General features: G+C 42.5%; 1 protein-coding gene across 1 annotated transcript in view; it reads left to right on the forward strand.

The window, feature by feature from the left end:
• The window catches only part of Slc15a5 (solute carrier family 15 member 5), an 80,423-nt gene that overhangs the window by 19,524 nt on the left and 40,381 nt on the right, over positions 1-20,518 (forward strand). Inside the window, exons 4-5 of the mRNA XM_021165677.2 lie at positions 10,062-10,285; positions 16,722-16,908. Coding sequence (XP_021021336.1) covers positions 10,062-10,285; positions 16,722-16,908 — 411 coding nt within the window. The remainder of the gene's footprint in view (positions 1-10,061; positions 10,286-16,721; positions 16,909-20,518) is intronic.

Raw genomic sequence — 20,518 nt, forward strand, 5'->3', positions numbered from 1 at the left:
GACTCTAACTGCAACTTAGAACCTTCCGGCCAGTCTTTCCCATCATCCTGATATTAACCAACTCTCCGAAGGAACAGAAGTGATGGACTATGTTATTTACTTCAATTAGGACGTGTAAGGTCTTGCCTATTGTGGCCATAGTTCTACTGACTTCTTTTACCTACATGTAATTTCCCCTGTAAGGGAAGAAACTCAGGTCTGTACTGATGCTCAGATGAATATTCACACCACATCCCTGTGAGTTCAGCAAAGTGGATTTCCATACTCCTCTTTCTTCTCCAAACACAGAATTTCTATGTCCACAAATTCCCTCCATCTCTCCTTGAAGATCATAGGAACTGACTTTCTACTTTCTGTTTCATTTCTGGGCTTTAGTTTACTTTAACTTCTTCTTGTGTGGTTTTAACTTTAATATATACATATATGTCTTTAATTTTGTACATGTGGTTTTGGTATTATGGACAGTCTTCCTTCCTTTTTGATTTATTCCCTTTAAATAAATACCCTCCTGTTTCACATATGTGATAGCATATGACATCTTCATTTTTTTCCTTTTTTAAAACTTTTTTTAAAAATTATTTATTTTTATCCTATGTGCATTGGTATTTTGCCTGCACGTATGTCTGTGTGAGGGTGTCAGATCTTGGGAGTTACAGATACTTGTGAGCTGCCTTGTGGGTGCTGGGAATTGAACCCATGTCCTCTGGAAAGCAGTCAGTGCTCTTAACCACTGAGCCATCTCTCTGACCCCCATTTTCTTCATTTTTAAGGCTGGATAATACTCCGGTGTATAGAACACGTCATTATTGGTTATTTTAAGACAGGCCCTCACATAGCCCAGGCTGGCTGAGAATTCACTATGTAGCCCAGAGTGACCTTGAACTCCCTATCCACCAGCACCCAACAAGCGCCTGGATTGCAAGCATATGATGCAACCAACACTTTTTCCTTTCTATCCACTCATCTGTTACTGAACAGTTAAACTGCATACACCCATCATGTAACATAAAGACTGCTGTTACAAACAGAGCTGTGCAGGCACCTTCAGAGTCCCGACCCTTGGGATCATGTGCCCAGAAGTACATCTCCTCCTCTTTTACTGCCTAAGACCATTTCCTGCTGCTTCCCTCAATGCCTGCCTCTCCAGCACGCCCATCCCTGTGCCAGGCACCACTCTCATGCTCGTCAGGTTCTGCCAGCGTTTAGCTTCTTTTGCCATTGATTGTGGCCACACTGGTGAATGTGAGCTGATGTCTCATCACAATTTCAATCACCGTTTTCCAAAGGGTCAATCATAAAATCTTGTTGATGTTTGTCAGCCACTTTTATGTACTGTTTGATAAATTATCTTTTCAAGTCCTCTGTCTGTTTTTAAAATCTGGACATTTGGTTCTAGTCATTGTGAACGTGTAGAGGTCTGTTATATCCTGAATATTGACCTTCCCTGTATTGGATATGTAAGTTACAGTCAGTTCCTCCTGTTCCACACTTTGCCCGTTTGCCTGTTTCCTTTGATATGCAGTTTATATATTTACCCTAATCTCTCTCTCTCTCTCTCTCTCTCTCTCTCTCTCTCTCTCTCTCTCTCTCTCTCTCTCTCTCTCTCTAAATTTTGTTAGCTGTGCCTTGGATGTCACATCCAAGAAAACAAAACAAAGTACAAGGCCTCGAAGAGTTTTATTTTCCTGATTTCTCTGAGACTTTGATGGCCTTGAGTCTTTAATCTATTTTAGTTTAATATTTTGTATCTCGCATGAGGTAAATGTGCAGATTCATCTTCTGTATCTGGATATTCACCTTTCCTTCTGTGGAATATTTGCCTCCTGTTGAAGATCATTCAGTGACTATCTGGTTCAGGAACTTAATTTCCGTTCTTATTCTAGAACGGTGTGTTCTCTATCACTGTTGCTTTGTAGTGTGATTTGAAATCAGAGAATACTGGGCACCCAAATTTAGTTTTTTTTCTCCAGACTATTTTGACTATTCAAGGGTACATGAGATCCAATATGTGTTTAAGGATATATTTTTTGCTCTTCTGTATGTTGGGGGGCACACCCACACATACACACACACACAAACATACACATACAGTGTTGCTGTGATATCTTTGTATTGAGTTAATGTTTTAACAATACTAAAACTTACAACTAGCAACCATTGGCTTTTTTTCCATTTATTAGAATCTTCTTCTATTTATTTACTTATTTTTACTTTTCTGGAACAAGATCTCATGTAATCCAAAATGGCCATGGCTCAATTATGAAGCCAAAGATGACCTTGAAGTCCTGCCCCTCCTGCCTCTATTTCCCCAGTGGTGAAATCACTGATGTGCTTCACCACACTCATGCTCTTCCATTGAGTTTTTAAAATATTTTGCATTTTCCAGTAAACTTCACTTTCACCTGCTTGAGCAAATTGATTTCTTAATATGAATCATTTCTGACTGTGCTGTGCTGTGGCACCTACTACTGCCTCCTGCCTTAGTCAGGGTTTCTATTCCTGCACAAACATCATGACCAAGAAGCAAGTTAGGGAGAAAAGGGTTTATTCAGCTTACACTTCCACATTGATGTTCATCACCAAAGGAAGTCAGGACTGGAACTCAAGCAGGTCAGGAAGCAGGAGCTGATGCAGAGGTCATGGAGGGATGTTCCTTACTGGCTTGCTTCCCCTGGCTTGCTCAGCCTGCTCTCTTATAGAATCTGAGACTACCATTCCAGGGATGGCACCACCCAGAGTGTGCCCTCCCCGATTGATCACTAATTGAGAAAATGCCTTACAGCTGGATCTCATGGAGGCATTTCCTCAAGGGAGGCTCCTTTCTCTGTGATAACTCCAGCTTGTGTCAAGTTGACACACAAAACCAGCCAGTACAGTATCCAAGTTCACAATCGTGTTTTGATCAATGTGAGTGTGTGCACACATGTGTGCAGACACCAACAGAGGTTCGATGAGGGCATTGGATCCTCTGTAGCTGAAGTTAGAGATGCTGCTGGGCCTCTAACCATGGCTAGGAACAGAACCCAGATCCTATGCAAGAGTAGCAAGCACTCTCAATATACCGGACCCTGGGTTCAACCTTCATGCACTATGACAGAGAAAGAGAAAGAGAGAGCGAGAGAGAGAGAGAGGAGATAGATAGATAAATGATAGGTAGGTAGGTAGATAGATAGATAGATAGATAGACACTAACATGGAACATATTTGCTATCCCAAGATTTCAAATTCTTGACCAGCCTGTTTACAGGATGATTCTGACTCAAACAAGCATGATAAACAAGCACACATATATCCAACGACTTAATTAAACATTTTCAGAACAATTCAGCATATGTCCAGGAACTTCCCACCACCCTATTTGAAAAACATGTTTATCTGAATAATGAAATACTTTCCTTCAAGTCTTACAGACCCATAGCATCAACTGTAATTCTTGATGGAGCCCAAAAATTTCATATTTTATCCTATGTCAAGGTGATTCCTTTTGCTTATTATTAATAAGAAAACAAATGTATAAGCTGCAAGAATACAATTAACCCAGAAGACACTCTGTGGTTTTTCACGAATGTCGCTGCACACCATGGCTGCATGGGAGTGGGCGCTTTGTTTCTTCGTCTGATGGTTTTGTTTGTGGTCTCTGCTTTGCTGGATCACCCAATGACTGTGAAGTGAAGCTCTATCTTTTCCCCAGCAAAGGATAGAATCCTTATTTTGGCTTCTTCCTCTCTGATGACTAAATTGGAAATCTCTCTAAGCTATAATTCAAAGCCATAGGTGACCTTAAAGAAGGGATTTTTTTTTCTATGCTACCTTTTATCTTAAGGTAACTTTTCAAATGTAGACCATGCATTCCATTATGTTTAGCTGTCAAGCACGCCCTTCATTTGCATTTCTTCCCACTGCTATAATTTTGAGAACTGGCAGGTGACCAAAGGAGAAAAAAATATGCCTCTACCATGGAGAGTGCAATGTAGGCGGATTTTTTATTATTATAATTAAGTACCATAGATATTCATGATTAGATCAAGGTCAGAGGAGCAGAACATCAGAGCCAAGGACTTAGAGGTACAAAGAATAGAAAAATGGCTTCCTAAAAGGTTTTTTTCAATAGTAATAGCTGCAATCCTTGGATTTTGCAATAAAACATTTAAAATGGCTCATCTGTTTTATTTTAGAAAGTGAATGCCTGCTGTGTGTGTCCTGAGCCTTTGAGCCAGAACTCTACATCTCAGCTGAATTTTCATTCTGAATATGTGTGTGTGTGTGTGTGTATGTGTGTGTGTGTGCGCGCGTGTGTGTATTGTATGAGTGTGTCTTGTGTCGCCCCCCCCCCCCGCCTCAATATCCCCTTTCTTCTCTGGGTGCGCAAAAATAATCTGAGACTTGTAATGTCAGTGGAATTTTCTTTAGAGACTGAGTCTCCATGACACACATTTATTTGGAGAGCAGATGAAAGCTTTCTTTTAAGCCTAATGGATTCACCATAAAGATGGTATAGCATGTATGTGTAGGTGATTTCAACAGGGAAAAACACAGTGATGGGGTCAGCTGCCGTGCCCCTGGCAGGCACATATCTCATGGTTTCTTTTTCAGAATGGCCTCTTGAGGTGGCCCAGCCCATTGGTTTAAGGCTCTGTCTTGCTCTATTCCTACCTACTGCACACCCTGCCTTATGCCTACATCATACCCTGTCTTATATCTACAACACACCCTGTCTTATATCTACAGCACACCTTGTCTTATATCTACAGCACACCCTGTCTTATATCTATGGTATGTCCCTGTCTTATATCTATAGCACATACTGTCTTATATCTACTGTACATCCCTGTCCTATACCTACAGTATATCTCTGTCTTATACCTACAGCATATCCATGTCTTATATCTACAGTACATCCCTGTCTTATATCTACAGTAAATCCTTGTCTTATACATATAGCACATCCTGTCTAATATCTACAGAACTTTCCTGTCTTATATATATAGCAAACCCTGTCTTATACTTCTAGCACACACTGTCTTATATCTACAATACTTTTCTGTCTTATACCTACAGCATAACCCTGTCTTATATCTACAGTACATCCCTGCCTTATATATACACAGCACACCCTGTCTTATATCTACAGCACACCCTGTCTTATATCTACAGCATACCCTGCCTTTGGTTCTCCTCTTCAATCCTCCTAATCATCCCCCACTATGATAACCTGATGATAACAGAAGCTCGGGATTCCTTTTAAGAACCGTGTCTCTTCTTCATGCCTGTCTCTCTCCTCCAGCATTCCCAGGCCCGTGACGTGAGTGGTACCCATAGGCCTCTCTCCCAGCCTTAAAAAGCACATTGTCACTTCCATTTAACTTTTGGACTTAGTTACCCAGCATTGTGTCAAATGTGACCCCAGCTCAACTCCTAGTTCCCTGAGCTACAAATGTACCTCTCCCTTCCATCCATCCTCTCTCTGTCTCTCTCTCTGTCTCTCTCTCTCTCTGTGTCTCTGTCTCTGTCTCTGTCTCTCTCTCTCTGTGTCTCTCTCTCTCTCGTCTTTCTTTGTGTCTCTGTCTTTCTCTGTCTCTTTCTCTCTCATCTTATGTAGCCTTGGCTGACCTGGAACTGACTATATCTACTAGAGTGGTCTTGAACTCACAGAGATTCAGCTCCATGTGCCTCTCAGTGCTGGAATGAAAGGCATGCACCACCATGCCCAGCTCATGCCAATCTCTTCTCTCCTTCGTGATGTCATCAACCCGCAGCTGTTTAAAAGGAAATGTAGCCACCTCCAGTCTACTGTCTTCTCCCACGCCTTCCCTTCAGACATCAGAAGATCCTGCCGATTGTTGAGAACATAGTCCATTTTATCTGTGTCTCTTTGCCGCTGCCACAGTCCTGCCTGCAACACCACTCTCTACTGTCCAGCTCCCAGTTTCCTTTCTCATCCCCTGAAGTCAATCAGCCGTTGGGTTCATGGGTTATTGTTTATTTTTCTGTTTATTCTTCAGTCCTAAGAACCAAACTCCAATCCTCATACGCATCAGGTGAGTGAGCCTTTTCTGACTTAGTCACAAACAGGGCCCACAGTAGCCTTTTTTTTTTCCAATTCACTCATTTTTTAACAAAATGAAATATAATAAGATAAAATGAAAGCTATCACATTGACACCAGAGAAGACTAAATAAATAAATAAATGCCCAAAGGAAGTTCTACAAATCAGAGACCCACTCCTTTGTGCGCACGCACACACACACAGAAGCCACAATAGAAGCCTAGAGGATGGCTGCTGCCCTGGGCAAGCCAGGTACATGCTGCCCCAGTCTCTGTGGGTCCATGAGTCTCGCTCATGTTGACTTAAAGGGCCTCGTTTCCTTGTTGTCCTTCATCTGCTCTGTCTCTTCCATCTCCCTGAGCTCGGGAAGGAGGGATCCGATGCACACAGCCCTTTCAGGGCTGCGTGTTCTAAGGTTCTAGCGTAGCTTCCCGTTAACATACACTGTATGCTATCTCTCGTCCACTTACAACCTCTTGGTGGCTCCCAACACTCCTGGAGGGACTGTACACGGCTCCCATGCTCTGTGTAGTCTCATCTCTAGGAAAACCTTGGCCCTTACCTTCTCACCAGCTTCTTCTCGTCAGTTCCTCCTACCTCAGAAGCCCTCACTGCTGCTCACGCCATCCCAGCTCACATCTACTTCATGCTCCGCCTGGCCTGCGTCCTCCAGGTCGTGTTAGTGACTCCCAGCCATCATTCCTCCGCGTGTACACCTCGGGAAACCTCAGCACACCACCCGCAGTAGTAGTAAAGAGCGTTCTCTCCACTGCATTCTCATCGCAGATATATCAGCAGAGATTTTCCTGCTTACGGTGCCTCGGAGACCGCAAAGAGGGCTTGAGGATTTGTAAGCCTTGCCCCCTGCCATGATGCCGGTGATGCCAGATACAAAGACAGCCCCTGGCTCACAGTCAATATGTTGAATCTGTGATCATATCCTCACGTCTTGGGCATGCACTGAACACTTTCCTGTGTCAGTAGGATGTTTAGAAATCACTGTCATTTGTTCATTTGCTGTGTTTTTGGCCACTTGGTTTTCTTAGTTTATTTCACTGTGTCAGATACAGTTTTTTTCCACTGAACTTATTTTCCCAAATACCTTACAACCTGGCCCACAGAACAGTGCAGCTGGCCTGAGGATTATTACTGCTGTACAATAAAATGGGTACAGAAGAAGACATGTGTAGAAAATTATGGAAAGTTACATTTGATGTCTGATAGAACTAATAATAAGCTACCAGGATATACCTTTTTTATGTCTTTTTATATTTAATTTTTTGTTTGTGTATTTCACAAACATGTTGACAATCATACTTGAGTTTTTCCTCTGTTTTCTAGAATAGGGTCTCATAATCCTGCTTCTACCTTCGAAGTTGCTGGAATTATGGGCATCTGGGTGAATTTTTTTTTAACTGACTTGTTAAAGATTATTTTTAATTTTGTCTATATATGAGTAGGGACAGGATATATACACATGTGTGCAGGTGCCCTCAGAGGCCAAAGAGGGCATCAGATTCTCTGGAATTGGAGTCACCTGTGAGTGCTGCGAACCTAACTCAGGCCCTCTGGAAGAACAGTGATGGCTCATAACCACAGAGCCATCTCTCCTCCATGACCAAACTGATTTTTAACAATGTAATAAGCACCAATCTAAGCTAATTTTCTTTAGAAATAACATTGTAGCCATACTTAATTGTTTATGAAGAGTTCAAGTGTATAGCATGTATTAGAAGCAAATTCAACTTTTCTCTCTTAACAAAACATGTCTGGTTTATAGTAAAGCCATAGTGTGTTTAATACAGATATTAATACAAGACCCTAAATTTTAAATATGAAATAAAAGTAGAGGAAGTATCTTTAGGAACTAATGACTAGCCTCCTATAAATAATTGCTGTTTAATGATAAACCCAGAGTGATTTGGATCAGAGTAAATCATAACTCTGCTATCTACATAGCAATGTTTTTCTTCTAAGAGTTGATAAGTGTTTTAGTTACAGTCCCTATTCCTGTGAAATAACACCATGGCCAACAGCAAAATGAGGAGGAAGTGGTTTATCTCGACTCCATTGCTGAGAGAACTCAGGAGGCAGGAACCTGGAGGTAGGAAATGGAGAAAAGACTGACCATGGAGGAGTGCTGCTTTCTAGCTTGCTCCCGGTGCTTTTCTTAGCTTGTTTTCTTATAGCACTTGGGATCACAAGCCCAGGGGTGATATCACCCACAGCAAACTGGACCCTTCCACATCCATCAATCAAGAAATGTTCCACATGTCAGTCTGTTAGGGGCATTAGCTCAGTTGAGGTTTCTTCTTGCCAGATGACTCTAGCCTGTTTCAGGTTGACACAAAACCAGCCAGCTCAAGCAGATAGAGTCTGAGCTGAGGAGCAACACAAACAAGAATATAAGAATATGTCAAGTTACATCACCTAGCCCAGGCCTGCCTATGTCCAACTTCTAGACTTCATCATCACACATCCAGTTCTTGTTTGACTTAAACCAGGTAACTCACAGAAATAGCTAGGAATGCCTCGTGACTGAACAGCTCCTGCTATGGTAATGAAGCCCTTTCTCTATCACTCCTCTAAGGAACACAAGGGTGGCCACCCACGTGCTTCTGTCTTCTCAGCTTCACCAATCCTGGTCCTTCCTCAGTGCTTGGGAACAGCAAGAGTTGAGATGGATCTGAGCCCCTCAGCAATTATCCCAACGCCCCTGCACGTGACCTAAAGATACTTCCCAGAGGGCACCAGAGAGCCACAAGTATAATCATTCTTGGTCACTACCAATTCAGGCTGGATTTGATTCAGTGACCTGAGGTGAAAGGGTGCATATTCAATTACCAGGCCCCTAGCTCCTCAATTAATCAAAGGCTGGCATAATCAGCCTATTACAAGCCTTACAGAAAAGATCAGAGGGAATCAATAGCACTGACTTTATAACCATAGAAGGAAATGTTGATAAGTACTCCTTATTTAAATATAACAATCAATAATTGGTCACATTTAAATGATATGTTTTTTTGCCTAGCATTCATCCTATCTAGAATTTTCTTATGGAAAATTTAGGCACAATAAAATGACACTTATTGTTATTTGAAGTGTCTCTAGATGACTTCCTGAGAGAAACTCAAATGTTTTCATGTGTATTGTACCAAACTCGGTGTCTGTAATTCATGGAAGGATTTGTCTGGTCAAAGGGAGTACTGTGAAAAAGTGTCCCAATCAAGACTGCGTAGCTGGACTACACACCAAGGGTGTCTTCCTTCTCACAGGTGCAGGAACGCCTAAGAGAGACAAAGAAAATGTCTACGTTAAACCTAGAAGAGGCACAGTGATGTTCACATAACTGTGACCGGGTAGATGCTTACATCTGAGCCAACACAACATTTCTGTGATGTCCTCTATGTCAACCAGGAGGAAATTCCTGGAAAAGCCAACTCATACAGCCCAAAGTTTTAGTAACGTTGTCAACATTCATAAAGATGTTTATAAAGAGTTCGACGTTTAATTTTAGTCTGAAATTCAGGCGTGAAATCAAAGAAAAGAACACGTTTGCCTTTATCTCAGTGTCAAAATAAAAAAAAAAACCCAACTGCTACCTGACAAGTAAAACGAGGATTATTTATATTTTACAGAATAGCTCTGGTTCCTGAGTAAAAGATATGAAAGAAAGTCCAGGTTCTCTTATTCATTAATGAGCAAAGTTAGAGACTTCTAAGAGACTCTGAAATTCTCTGCGCGGGTGCCGTATTTTGTCACACCTGTCCTTTTCTAATGTGTCACCATTGATCTTACCTTTTTCATTTTTTTACATCAGCTGTCAGGCGCCACCCTGGGCTGGTCATCTGGAGCCATCCTGTCAGCAGCTCCTTTTAATCCAACCCCTCGGGGGCGGAAGCCTTCTAAGCCGCTTTTACTACCTTTTGTCCTTGGGAGCCAGTTCTTGCTTCACATCTAAGAGGGCTGAAAAGCCATCTCTGTGCTAACATATGCTATCTCCAATGCTTTGCAGGTTGCTCCCTCCTGACTATCTCCAGGGCGTTTGTTAGGGCCCTGAAAACACGCTGCCTGCCAATCTGCCACTTTGGGCGAGATGGATCAAGTTGGTTAGACCATGCCATGGAAAAACAAGGTGGATACCACAGTGAACTCCAAGAGGAAGATACAGGAAACGTCTTCTCTGCCCTTTTGCCTCTCTTCAGCTTCCAGCTCCTGTACAGAACGTGCCTCATGCAGGTAAGGATGACAGCCAACACACACCAACAACGGCATGGCAACTTTGTATATTTTCATTTTGTAGTAGTCATTTTTTACCGGCATAAAATACCAGACAAAAGTGACTTGAGGAAGAGAGGTCTGTTTGGGCTCACAGTTTGAGGGGATACGGTCTGTGGAAGCATGAAAGGATCCACAGCCTGAGGGACATGGTCCTTCACTGTCCACAGAAAGGAAGTAAGGCTGGCTCTGGGAAACCCATGTGTGCCATCAAGGCGCTACCCGTTAAGATTCCACAACCTGCTCCAACAGCGCCACCACCTGGAGACGAAGTGTCCCGACAGAGGAGGGTTTAGAGAAGACATTTCACACTCAAACCACAACCACCCAGCAGGCACTTTCAACCACCTTTCTGAGCCTTTGCAGTCCCTTTTGAGCAATGCAGCCCCTGGTTTTAAGAGTTCCGCGGAGTCTCAGGGACCCCTGACAGGACCAGCTCTGCAGGACTGGCCAAGACTGGCCAAAGGTGTGGGCAAGTGTCTCAGAGAACACAGCCCTAAGGTTTAGAGTCTTCATGACAATCCCAGACCCAGAGGCAATCCCCCAAGGGACAGATTTCACCTCCCCCTTCATTAAACCTTTAGAAAGCATCCCTAAGGAGCCAAGTGCGAGTCCACCTTCAGTAACTCTTCAAGTGCGAGTACTAAAGAGGACATGATTCTCTTCCTGCTCACGTACTAGCCTTCCGGGATTCAGTCCTTACGCCGGGAGGAAATCAAAGAGAAAACACTAAGCCCAGAGTGTCTTTTGTAGATATATGTGGTTTTAAACAAATTAATGTAACTATGCTCAAAGACTAAGTTATTTATGGAGCCGAAGGAGACGGTTATAAAAGTCTTTGAACAAACTTAGGACTTTCTTGATGGCTACCCCAAACGCAACTTATTACTTAGAAAGCTAATGAGTGAGTTGTGCGCCTCGATCACAGAACGATAGAGGTGGGGAAAAGGAGTTTTCCTAACCCCAGCTTCGTGTGCTAAAGAAGAGATGTGCGCAGAAAGTTAAATGACTTAGAGATGAGAGACTAAGGTGACCTGTCAGCTCACATCCATGAGAGAGAAAACAAGAGACCCGTGACTCTCAAAACAGCCCATGCCTGCTCCTGTAAACCCCGGCTGAAGAGGTGGAGAAGAAAAGTTCCCAATAGGCTCATGTGTTGGATCCTTTGGTCCCTGGGAGGTGACAGTGTCTGTGGAGACAGAGCCTTGCTGGAGGAATTACATCACTGGAGGCAGGTTTTGAGGGTTCAAAGCCTTACTCCATTCTGTTTGTTCTCCATGTTTCCTGTGTGTGGATGAACTGTGGTCAGCCAGCTTCCTGCTCCTGTCACCATGCCAGGATTCTTAGCCCTTGCCCACTGTTACAGACAGTGCCCCCAAAGTCCTAAGCTAAAGTAAACCTTTTCTGTCTAAAATAACTTCTGCTCCTGGTGTTCCACTACAGCAAGAGAAAAGTAAAAAATTAAAAATAATAATAATAATAAAGGCCCAGCAAGCTGCTGCCTCTAAGCCAGGCTCAGTCCATAACCTATCTTTAAAATATGTATTATTATTGCATGTGCACAAGCGCACGGTGTGGGAAGGGATACAACACCACTTGGTACTCTTACTGAAGTCAGAAGACATCGGAAGTCTGTTTTCTTCTTTCACCTTTATGTGGGCTCTAGGGATTGAACCCAGGTCACTAGATTTGTGTGGCAAGCGCCTCGATCCTCAGACATCTCTTGGTTCTATTTTCATCTTTGTGTGTAGAGCAAGTTCTGGTTTTAATATTTTGCATCATTGGGGAAAAACCAAGAGTAGTTTGTGCTGCTTAAAGATTCTATGGAAGCTAAAATTTACTGTCCACACACAAGTAAAGTTTTATCTGAACACTGCCACGCCCGTTGGTTTGTCATGTCTGTGGCTGTTCATATTTAAAGGTGAAAGAACTGAAAAGCTATCAAGGAGCCCCTGTGTGGACATCCTCATCACGTGATCCCTTACAGAAAGGGTTCCCACCTCCTGGCCCCAACAATGCGTGGAATCTATGCAGATGGGGAGTCCTCCTGACCGTACACATAGGAGCAGGCACCAAAACAAGACTCAGCAGAGCCTTCTCCATTGACGTGGACATTGTTAGAAAGGCCCCTCGGCCTGAGAAAATAATGATGACCATTAGTAGCTATAGACCAAGTTACTAACCAATTCACAGCTACTCTTAAACCGTTGTGTGCTAAGAGAGCACATTATAAATTCCTTGTCTTTCTGGTGAAGTGATTTCTCTCCACTCAGTGTGAACTTTTTGTGTAAATATATTTATTATATAGTATATATTAATTATATATACAGTCAGACCTCACATTCCCTGCTCTTGTTCCCTTCCATCTGCCTCTGAGCCCTCCCATCTTCCCATCTACTGCTCATCTCCTTTTCTTTCTTTCTCTTACTCTCTCTCTCTCTCTCTCCACACACACACACACACACACCCCACACATACACACATTCTTACATGCCCATACACACACTCACAGATAGACACACACATACACACAAACCACACATAGACACACACTCACACATATACACACATTCTCACACACCCACATACACACTCACACAGAGACACACACACCACAGACATATACATACACACACACACCACACATATACACACACTCTCACATGCCCATACGCACACTCACAGACACATACCCCACAGACACACACATATACACAAACCACACACAGACACATACTCATATATACTCACACATACACACATACATATACACACATTCTCACACACCACAGACATATATACACACACATGCACACCACACATATACTCACACATACACACACACATATACACACACTCTTACACACCCATATACACATAGACAGACACACACACCACAGACATATACATACAGACACACATACACACATACCACATACACACACATACTCACACATACACACACGCACATACTCACACATACACACACACACATGTACATACACACACACACACACACACACGCGCTCAAGTTAGCTATCTTTTCTGTGGGTGAGGTGTTGTTTTCAGGAAAATGAATGGGCTGCACAAGAAAGGAAAAAGTTGGTAAGCTAAGTTCTAAGGGAATACTTGCCCAGTTTAATGGTAAAAAACCCCTAAGTATTTATTATCTATTGTTCACCATTGCTTCTTAAAGATGACTTCCAAATATCTACATTTATCTGATGCAGGGAGATGGCTGTGTTTGGAGGTCAAAGACACCACACAGGAGTCAATTGTCCCTTGCCACCATGTAGGCTTCAGCTGAGCCAGCTCATCAACTTGGTTTCTGAATAGCTACTCAAATCCTCACAGAAAGAGTGCACAGCCACTGTGGTTGTCACAGGTCAGAGGCTTAGAACCTGAGTGCAGTGACACATGTGTATAACCACAGTGCATTAGGGAGGCTGAAGCAGGAGGATTACAGTGAGTTCAAGGCCACTCTGGGCTGCAGAGTGCGCTCAAGGCTAGCCTGGATACCTGGCTGTACTTTGAGAACTTGTCTTTAAAATAAATATATGTCTAATGTCCCGGTGAATAGAAGATTAAGTAACTGGGAACTGATTAGCATGGCTGCCCACACTCAAGGCCGATACCAAAACTCCTCGCCATTGTCCACAACACTCCCCCCACCCTACCCCCACACACTTGACTAAATATCCTTGATATAAATTCCATAGGGACCAAAATTATATAGAGTGGTGTTTTGCTGGAAAATAAAAGAAAACGTTAGAGCATACTTCTCCAGGTTGACCAAGGAAATCCCCTCCAGGACAGGTTGAGGCTAGATTTTTGCTGCCAGATGAAATAATCATTAATACAAAAGGAAATCAAAGTGCCAGGAATAAAACATCCCAGAATTCCACATTTTAGATTTAGTAGCAATAATTGACCTTCAGGTCCGTGCCATATATTTAAAATATGTTGATATTAAGGCCGACAAGGTTGCCGTTTGACATTAGGGCCTCTCAAAGGTGAAAATGAATCTCTATTGGCAGCAATTACTGCTGAATACTCAGAGGCCTGCGTGAAATAAAAGGATTTAAAGTTTTAAAGCAGGGAGGATTTCAGAACTTGAGGCAGAAGCAGGACTGACTTCAAGCTTTCAAGGCGCCATGGCTCTTCCCTGGATCAGGCGATATATTAATATTGCTTCGCTAAAGATTAATGACACATTTGCAACATTATTAAGTTAACAGGTTTCAGTGTCTGTGATTCATGCCGATAATAACTTTATTCCGATTAACAATAATTCTCATTTGAAATTGGTAACGGAAACCTGCTCTGATGCTGGGCTCACACTTAAACTTATTCAACTGCCAGCACTTTTTAAACACCTGATCCATTGTTCATTTTCCCTCTGGGGTGTGTGTGTGTGTGTGTGTGTGTGTGTGTGTGTGATAATTTTGTGGAAGCAGAGCAGAAATAGCTAACTCACCCTTCACTCTTGTCCTCTGTTCTCAATCAAAGCAACCCTTGTTCATTATCCTAGGTATTACATAAAAGACTTGGAGATAAACAATCAGCAGGATGTGCTCTATGTAGACAAGAGGGGCTATATGAAAACGTGGTTCAGCCCTATGTCTGAACAGATGACATGACAAGAAATGCCTTTTATCATTGGTCAGCTGTTAACAGCTGCAGACTCCGTTGTCATGCCTTGCAACCTCCTAACTGGAGAGAAGCAGTTGGTGAGCAGCCATGATGGGTGCTGGAGCAAAGTGGCTCTCCCTGGATGATGGGGATGCAGGGCTCCCACTTCGACTTTAGTATGGTACGAAAAGCAGTTTGTAAAGTGCATTCCTCAAGCAAGAGACATGTGGGTCTTGGCTCTGTGCCTCTCGGTGGTTTTGTTGGCTCCTGGCACTCAAAGACATCTTATGTACCACTAAGGGCACTTAGACACATGAAGCAATGTCCCTGTCATGTGTGATATGCCTGTCTTGGTTCTGATATGTTGACCCACCAGAGGCTTGCCATACAGGAAGAGACCAGAAGTTAGTGTTGTGGATTTAGTTAGCATAAAGTTTTCCTTAAATATGAAAAATTCTTTGTGTTGAAAAAAATAGTCCCATTGAGACTGTGAGATGGAACAAAGGAAATCTTAAAATTCTGTCATCCTTTGAGTTAATATAGAGACCTGTTCGCCACAGGTTCTGTAGAGGTTGGCTAGTGTATCAGACACCTTTCCCATCGATGTAACAAACTACCCAACCCAAACCACTTAAAGGAGGAGGGTTAATTTTGGCTCCCAGTTCAAGAAGGTCCACAGAGTTATGACATAGAAGACATGAAGCAGTTAGTTGGTCACATTGCATCTGTAGTCAGAACACTCAGAGCAAACAGGAAGTAAAGACAGGACACCAAACCTCAAAGTGTCCCCCTACTCTTCCAGTTAGGGTCCCACTTTTCAGGGGGTCACAACCTCCCACACAACACCACGTTCTGGGACCAAGTATCCAAGCACATACTCTCTAGGGGACAGGACATTTTGCATGGAAACAACTATTAGCACACCAGAGTCAGCTTAAAAGTAAGCAATAGGGCTGGAGATGCCAGCTGCTCTTGCAGGGGACCTAGGTAAAACTTCCAGCACCAGCCTGATGCCTCACAACCAGAATCCAAAGGGATCCTATGCCCTCTGCTGGCCCCTATGGGTACTGCATGCACATAAGACCCATACACATAAAATAAAGGGTTAAATAAAAACAGTTAAAAGTGAGAGCCACAAACACTGAAATTTTGGTCTTGTTTTTCTTCTTGTTGCTTAGTTGAGGTTAGAAACAAAACCCATGTGGAAAGCTCCTGGAGACATCCCTCAGCAAGTAACCTGTCTCTCTGTCAGTCCCTTTTCAAAAACAACCAAAACAAACCAAAACAAACCAAACCAAACAAACAAAAAAACAAAAACAAAAAACCTGCTTTGTCATCAAACTAGATGTCACCTAGAAATTCTAGGCTAGCCCCTCCTGCTTGCATCATTGGAGTGAAACAGACAACCTTCCTATGCTCTGGTTGTTTTTGCTTGAATGTACATGAGAACATTGTCAGTTTGCGTCTTGAGGATTTAAGCAACTTGACTCCGTACCTGTGGCTCTGATAACAGAGCCTGAGAAACGTATGAATGTGAACTGAAGTCAGAGCCAAGTGTTCTGAATCGGTGACAGTGGCAGTGGCCTAAGCAGAGTGTCTGCGGCCACAGGTCCTCTGTCGGCTCATAGCTGGGTCTTGAAAAGGCGAATGATGTCTGTGTTGCCTGTCACAGAGAGTGCAGGAGTGGAGCAGCATCTGACAGTGTACAGTCCCTTTAAGTTAAGCCGCTGCCCCAGTGTCTAACTTCCCTTTCCCTCACATGCAGATTCCTTCAGGATATTATCTTCAGACCATGAATTCCAACCGGAACTGGGGTGGATTTTCTCTGCCGATTGCGCTAATGAACGCCATCAGCCTTCTGCCGTTATTAATTCTGCCTCCCTTTATGGATTACTTCAGCAACTGTCTACTTCCCTCTAAGAGAGATGGACCATTCCTGTCAGCGTGCATGAGTAAGTAGGACTCTGAGGGAATTGTTTGCAACTTAAAAACAGCACACACACACACACACACACACACACACATGCACATACACACACAAAGACTGTTAAACTAGCTACATGCTCCTAAGTAGGAATGCAGGTTTCCATATTTCAGAAAAAGATATATTTATGAGTGGTAGCATCCAGGTCCCTGAATCAGGCATTGACATGATCTCTTTAATCCATCCTTTTCGGCCTCTTCAGAAGTCAGTGAAGCTCCAAACACCACTAAATGGACTTTCCTTCAGGAGGGCAGGCCTCACTCCTCAATTTGTCCCTAACGTGTTCTTAAACCAAGAAGATACTTAGTGAGTCTCCAAAATTAATAGTCTTAATTTCTGAACCAGTAACAAAATTTATTAAAAATTAGTAGTGGGAGCATGGAGATATGACCCTAAAGCACTTGCCGAACGTGAATAAAGCCTCTGACTCTGAAAGGGAAAAATTAATTCTCTAATTCACAGCCCCTGTATAGCAATTCTTCGGATGGTAAGGAATATAGTGACGATTTTCAAAGGTTTTCAAAGTGAAACAATTTAAGATCGCTTCCTTAGGACATGGGCATTAAGCCATAAAATAAAATCATCTGGCTAATGGAGAAAAGGTGGCATAATCCATTCTGATGGGTCTGTGCTCCCAGCCACATTTAGTAAGGCACTGTCAGGGAACCACAGGGCCAGTGCAGCAGCGGATGTAGCCTGGGCATTCTTGGCCACTCAACTGCTACCATGTGGCTTTGAAACACACACCCCTGAGCTCTCCTGTCTGCACTTTGCTGGTTTTGGGTTTCTTTGAGAGGAATAGCATACATAAATCTTGGGTTACCTTGTTATGTAAGACTTGAAAGCATGCAGCATGCTATGGGTGCCCCAGAACAAAGCACTGATACCCAGTGGAAGACTCACGAGTGTTAGTGATCATGGGCTATTTGCAGGGCACACCACTTGTCCACTGATCGGCAAATAAATAAATGAATAAATAAACAAGTAAATAAAAATAACCCAAACTGGAAACTCAGGGAAACATCACACAAGGCAAACAAAGATAACAGGTGATAGCTGAGACATGATTCCCTTGAAAGACTCAAAGATCAGACTGCAGACTTCTTTTCTGGCTAGTTGACCTGTTGTGTCTCTCCTTAGAAATCAGAGTCTGCAGCCTTCTGGCTACACAAGCTTCCTGCTGTTTTATGTACAGGAAGCACAACTTCCTGTGTGTTTCCTCAAACCCATGGGCACAATTCTGTCACACCAAGGTGTTTGGTCTTGGTTAGAACTCAAGGTGACTAACATCATCATAGTTTCTATGGCCATCCTCACTGACAAGAGACTTACAGGTCACAAGTTTCCAGAACTCATTTCCCAACAGGTAGGCATGTTACCATAGCATTTAGCAAAATACAAATCCTGATATATATATATATATATATATATATATATATATATATATATATATATATATTTTACAATCTATGAATGTTAACATGCTTCCTAGGTCTTCTATTGCAGACATCTAAGTATTATTTAGAGGATGTTCTGGATTCTCTTCTGAACTTTGAAGACACAAATAAAAGCACATAGGGCTTTGTACGTTTGACTTTTGTGGGATTACTATTGAAACAGAATCAAGAGCCTCTGGCATGCATCCATTATGTTACAAAATGTTAAAAAAAAAAAAAAAAACTTAGCAGTTTTATGCAAGTACCATGAAACTTCCAAGGCAGAGGTACTAAATTTATACATACAAGTTCTAAATCTGTCCTGTAAGGAAACAGACAAACAACCCAGCTACAACAGCTTAATCAGAAATCCCTCCTTAGAATAAAGTCTCTTAAGTTCAGGATACATTTGCGCAACTTTCTCTATGACGTATTTGAAATCATGGCCATTCCGCAAGGTATGCGCTCATAGAGGAAGGTGGCTTGGTTATCTAGCACATTATTTGATGTTGTTGATGAGCTAAATTATTCCCCTGCCACATGAGTAACAAGACCTAGTGGGCAGGAGAAAAGAAAGCTAGACTCACTTCAAAGGGAATGAAGCTTTGCCCCACTGGGTACAGAACCGTGAATTTAGTTGTTTCTAAGCCAGACTCCATTCATTCATTCATTTGCATACTTTTTCATTTATTTGCATAATGGTTCGCTATGGGAATATAAACATATAATAATATGCATCTTTTAAACTAGATATCTGGGTGGGTTTTCCATATTCTGGTTATGATTATGGAAGACTAACAAGTTTCACCAGGACATGAAAGCCCAACCAAGGGTACTTTCTGATAGCAATTTGCATAATTGAGTGCATCTAATACTAAAATTTCCTTCCCCTTTAAAGGCTCAAACTCCCAAATATATGAGTGAAGTATACAGGTATATAAATTATGAATGGGCATGTATTTATGAATTCCTAGTTTGATCATGGGTACCATCATGTATATAATACATTTAGATGCATAATAAACCATAATTTAATATTTCAAAGCCCATCACAATAGTGTCATCTGAATTCAGGTGTTCTAATTCGGTGGTTATTATACCATTATTATTATTGTTATCATTAGAATTATTAATATTATTCCATTATTCAGCGATATGTGGCTGTCACATTGTAGATGTTAAATTATCTGCATTAATTTGGAACCTTCACTATTGCTTTCAATTATCAGAGGAAATTAGATTAAATGTTCCTGTACTAGTGAAGTTCCTTGAGTGTGTGACAAAATATCTGACCAAAGCAGTTCATAGGAAGAAGGGATTACTTAGGCCCACATCTGGAGGGGATGCTGACCACTGGAAGGAAGACGGTTCAGTGACAGGAGAGCGCAGCATCAGGTCACTCTGCATCACACAGTAACCAGGAGAGGAAATTTTAGTATTAGATGCACTCAATTATGCAAATTGCTATCAGAAAGTACCCTTGGTTTGGCTTTCATGTCCTGGTGAAACTCTCTGGATGATGCCACTTTCTTCTTACTCAGCCTGGGGCTCCAGCCCACGGTGGAGGAGTGTGCCCTAGTTAGCTCCAACTGCCATCGCAGCACAGCTTGAACCATACAAGAGAAGGCTCTGTTGAGGAATTTGCCTGGTCACGTCTGCCTTCTGGGATGTCTATAAGGGAGTTTTGTCTTGACTACTGATTGATGCAGGAAGGTGCAGTCAACTGTGGGCAGAACCACCCTTAGGCTGAATCAGCAAGCACCATGTCCCCAAGGTTTCTGCTTCAGGTTCCAACCTCCCACAGTGAAAACCTGTGGCCATGTGAACCCTTCCCTCCACCCAGTTGCTTTGGTATATTGTTTTTCACAGCACATAATGGAACTAGAATAGGCTGGCTCTAGGATTTCCCTCTCAGTCATGCCCAGAGATCTGTTTCCAATAAGATTCCAGATGTAGAGTTGACAGTGAACATTATCCAATGACTCCTCTCACTGCAGTAGTAGGTAGCTGTTTCTTACAGTGTCCCTCGCCTGATAATACTAAGCTGCTTCCCCTTCAGGAACTGTCATATTCAATCCAAGTGGGTGGCTAAGACAATGACAGTGTCTGAGAGGCAGAATCACAGCCCGGACTCCTGAGAGA

This window comes from Mus caroli, unplaced genomic scaffold (assembly GCF_978045245.1).
Source record: "Mus caroli unplaced genomic scaffold, Mus_caroli_1 scaffold_7, whole genome shotgun sequence".
In the NCBI taxonomy this organism is placed as follows: domain Eukaryota; kingdom Metazoa; phylum Chordata; class Mammalia; order Rodentia; family Muridae; genus Mus; species Mus caroli.